Here is a 4,983-nt window from a genome sequence, read left to right as displayed (position 1 = left end):
TTTATCTGATAAAATTAATTTTTGAAAATTTTTAAAGAATAAAAATTTATTATAAACTAAAATATCTGATATGAAATTTTTTAACAACCAATTTGAGAGTTTATTCGTTTATTTTTCTCTCTCTAAATTGCTTCTATTAGTGTTTACAAAAATGTATAATAGAAATGTTGTATTAAAACAGGAAAAGGAAGAAGCACTTATTTAATTGCAAGCAAGGGACAATTTACCCCAGACAAAATTTGGAATATGCTCGTCGCATTAGGAAATATTACCGTTGCAAGTAGCTATTGTCAAATTGCAATAGATATCCAGGTATGAATAAATTGAAGCATATACCTTGTTTCAAATTTATAATTACACTTCATTTTAAATTTGGGTTAATACTCAAATTCGTCCCTGAAAGATTACTCATTCTTTAAATTAGTCTTCAAATAATTTTTTTAGTCATATTAGTCCCTAAAAAATAAAATGTAAGTCAAATTAGTCCTTCCGTCAGTTGGATGATGACGTGGCACACCACGTGGCGGGTCAGTGACACGTGTCACTTGACATGTAAAAAAGTTTTTTATAATCAAAATAGTCATTAAAAGTCTAGACGTAAGTCATTTTCATCTCTAAAATTTTAAAAATTAATCAAACTAGTCCTTATATAATTTTTTTATAATATTAAATTTAAAATATTTTTTGATACTACTAATTTTAATATTATTTTTTAAACCTTAATAAATAAAATTATCTTATGAAATCACTTTTTGAATCTTAATATTCTAATATAATTTTTTAAATATTTTGTTTAAAACACAAGGAATTTTATTTTAATATGAAGCATATCTATTTATATAATATACTAGTGCGGAGTAGCGTGTGTTATGCATATGTATAATATTTTCTATTTCATTTTATCTCATTGATTTGTGAAATTAAAAAAAATTATATAATCTATCTCAAACATATGAAACACACAAAAATTTATTATGATTTTTGCACGTATTACGCTTAAGAAGCAATTCGTTTAGCATATATAATAATAATAATAAAGCAACAAATTTTCAATATTTTATAAGGCTTGGAATTGAAGTAAAATTTGTGGATCTTCTTAAATTTTGACTCTAAGTATCACTACCGTTACATCCTATATATAAGTAATACCGTAATGGAAAAAAAAAGATGTAGTAGAAAAAAAATAGTGGTATAACTTTGTTTAGGTCAACATACATAAATTTTGATTTTGAGCATATAACTTTGTTTAGGTTAATAAATACATACATTTCAATTTTGAGTATATATATATTCCAGCAAAATGTAATAATGTAAGAAAAATGTTTTAGAATAGAAAAGAATCAGAGAGATTTTGAAAAAAAAAATAAGAAGAAAAGATACAATTACTAATGTTTTGTTTATCAATTGCATTTCTATTAAAATTAGTAGTATCAAAAAATATTTCAAATTTAATATTATGAAAAAAAATTATATAAAGACTAGTTTGATTAATTTTTAAAATTTTAGGGATGAAAATGACATACGTCTGGACTTTCAAGGACTATTTTGATTATAAAAAACTTTTTTATATGTCAAGTGCCACGTGTCACTGACCTGCCACGTGGCGTAACACGTCATCATGCCACGTGACACTTAACGTGACATATCATCATCCAACTGACGGAAGGACTAATTTGACTTACATTTTATCTTTCAGAGACTAATATAACTAAAAAAATCATTTTGAGAACTAATTCAAAGAATGAGTGATCTTTAAGAGACGAATTTAAGTATTAACCCTTTTAAATTTAATAGTTGTGAAATAAACATTCAATTCGGACATTTTTTTTTATGTTTAAACACATTTTCTCATCAAATAACACTCCTCCAAATTCATACCCCTAATTACACTATATGAATCCTTCAAATTTATCATACCCCATCTTGAAAGTAGACTTGGCACCGGTACCTAAATTTTAAGGGTAGTCGACCTGCACCTACTCAATCAGAATAGGTAATAATCTGATTGGAGCGAGTCGAGTTTTTTTCGAGATGGGTGTTTGAGCGGAACAGATAGAATTGGATTTGGAGTTAATTCGTCTCTACTCATTTTAAAGTATAATAATAATGAAAAAGATAGTAGAATCGCGTCTCAAGTGGTTTGGATATGTGAGAAGAAGACCGACAGAACACTCAGTCAGGAGAGTGGATGAGATGGAAGATGGAAAATAGGTGAAAGGCAGAGAAAGACTTAAGAAGATCATTCATGAGATGGTCAAACGAGATCTACATGTAAACAATATTTCTGTAAACATGTTATATGATAAAATTCAATAGCTTTGTTTAATTCATGTAACCAACTCTATCTATTAGAATTAACAGAATATATTTTCACAAATTGAAAGTATCTATAATTAAAAACTTAATCATCTTTGACTACATAATTTTCGATAAAAATATTTCGTTAATTTTAACGTTTTTGACATAAAAAAAATTTAATTACAAAATTAAAAATAATAATACAGAGATCTAATTAAAAAATATATATAAATTTAATAAAATTATAAAGGCTAACAAAATAATTAAACTTTTTTTTTTCTGCTCATGAATGTGTTTCTAGCATAACTATGGAACTAATATATTCTTGTGGCATTTATTAAAATAGGACTCGTTGAAGTCATCGACACCAGAAAATGCAGTAATGAAGTTGGCAAATAAGATAGCTATAGTTACAATGACAGTTATCTTTCTGTTATGCGCCTGCTCTGGTTATGCTGCATTTGGCTCAGACACTCCTGGCAGCATCCTCATGAGCTCTGGCTTCAAGGAGCCATTTTGGCTTATTAACATAGCAAATGTCTTCATTGTCATACACCTTCTTGGAGCATACCAGGTACTCATCAACTTTGTATCTATGTTTTTAACATTAGACAACTCCTCAACTAATTTCACATCATACACTTTGATTCTTAACAACTTTTTTATTTTCTAAGTCTTCAAAAATTATTCTTGTTAGGCAGATTGATTTTTCTGTTATTTTTAATTTAATTTTTAATATGCATGCTGGATAATACCAGGTACTTGTATCTATGTTTTTAACATTAGACAACTCCTCAACTAATTTCACATCATACACTTTGATTCTTAACAACTTTTTTATTTTCTAAGTCTTCAAAAATTATTCTTGTTAGGCAGATTGATTTTTCTGTTATTTCTGTTATTTTTTTTTGTTTAAGCTAAAAATTAATTTAGATTAAGCCAAAGAATTAACTAAGGAATGTGAACTAATTCACTTTAGGTACTCTATAGACATTGGACATTGGAGATACTTATTGTTAAATGAATATTTTGGCTGTACAAAAAACTTAAATGGTTTAACTCATCATTTGATTTCTAATAATTAATAATTTTTACTTTTGAACTTAAAACCTTTGTATTATATGTCCGAAATTTACTTGTGTCTATGTATGTGTGTGTTTAGTAAGCTAAATTAAACTCGAACTTTGCCTAATTTAATTATATTTAAAATTCACTTATTAACTATAAACCCTTATTTTGTTTTGAATTATTAATCCTAATAAATTTTCGGGTAATTATAGATGTTACTTAGATTGTTGGTTACATGTTATTTGGCTTTGGGTGGTTTGGATTAGAAAAGAGGAAGAGGAGAAATCATTAGACTAATTAAGAACCATGTGTTAGAACAAAGAGTTTTTCAACTGAACCAAATATGCAAAAGAGATTAGTACGATCATGAGGCCAAATATTTTTTAAACTAAACTTAGTTAAGTTGTGCATTTATGCATGTGAGCACGCTTTTCTTCTATGTTTTACCTTCATCTGCGTCATTTTTAATTTTCTTTTTTCATTGTGTCTTTTTTTTTCTTTTCTTTTCATCACCATCATGAATCTTTCTTTTTTTTCTATTTTTTCTCTCTCTTTAAAAAAAAGCAAAAAAAAAATTAATGATACAATAATATTTAAGTTTTTATTATGGATAAAATATCTACTATCAATTCAGATATTCAATAAAATAAAAGATAGATATGTAAACTAAGGAGAAAAAAAATATTTATGTATTTTGTCATACATATTATATTACGGTAAAGAAATTTTGGTTCTATTTTTATTTTTGATATATAACTTCTAATTGTTTGAAAAACTTTTTTTTTCTTAGTTAAGAAATTCTAGTATCACAACTAAAATATTTTGATACTATTTTTATTTTTGATGACTACAAATTGGTTAAGAAATTTTTTGTGTTAGGGTTAAGAAATTTCGATACTATTTTTATTTGTCGTAACTTTTAATTGGTTAAAAAATTTTGTATCTTTGTTAAGAATTTGTTATATTATAGTTAAGAAATTTTGGTGCTATTTTTCTGTTTTATATTTTTTTCAAATAATTCTTCCTCCTCTTCTTTTTTTTCACGATCTCATGATTATTCTTGTTTTATCCTCTAAAAATAATAAAAACCACAAAATAAAAAGAAAAAAATCGAATGAAAAGAAAAAGAAATAAAAAATACTACAAAAATACCAAAAAGAAAAAGAGAAAAAAAGGAAATAAAAAAAATTGCACCAACAATAACAACTGTAGAGAAGGAAGACGAGGAGGAAACATTTGAAAAGTAAGAAAGAATGTGAAGAAAAATGGTGTAATTCACGCGCACATTGTGTGAGTGGTTTTTAATTTTTTATTGAGTTTGGTCCAACTTGGTTGAATTTAGTTATCAAAAATATTTGTATGTGTAACAGTACCATATACCATATATATACAACATGGATAATTAAGTAATTTGTCATTTTTGGCCAACTCTAAATATTATAAACTAAATTCTAAATCCTTGAACTTTGCATTTTAAATTCTAATAATATAAAAATAAGATATTGATTAAAATACTAACTAATATTAATAAAAAGTGTTAGTTCTCTTTATTTCTCTTAATAAAAAGATAACCATTATTAAATTATAATTTTGAATTCACTTAACTTATATTGATAC

General features: G+C 25.7%; 1 protein-coding gene across 1 annotated transcript in view; it reads left to right on the top strand.

Annotated features, from left to right (window-relative positions):
• Positions 1–4,983, top strand: part of LOC107647548 (amino acid permease 8-like) — a 13,640-nt gene that overhangs the window by 5,415 nt on the left and 3,242 nt on the right. Inside the window, exons 6-7 of the mRNA XM_021105690.1 lie at positions 182–312; positions 2,645–2,872. Coding sequence (XP_020961349.1) covers positions 182–312; positions 2,645–2,872 — 359 coding nt within the window. The remainder of the gene's footprint in view (positions 1–181; positions 313–2,644; positions 2,873–4,983) is intronic.

The sequence above is a fragment of the Arachis ipaensis genome, chromosome B06, assembly GCF_000816755.2.
Source record: "Arachis ipaensis cultivar K30076 chromosome B06, Araip1.1, whole genome shotgun sequence".
Lineage (NCBI taxonomy): Eukaryota > Viridiplantae > Streptophyta > Magnoliopsida > Fabales > Fabaceae > Arachis > Arachis ipaensis.
This window is presented reverse-complemented; position numbering and strand designations above follow the sequence as displayed.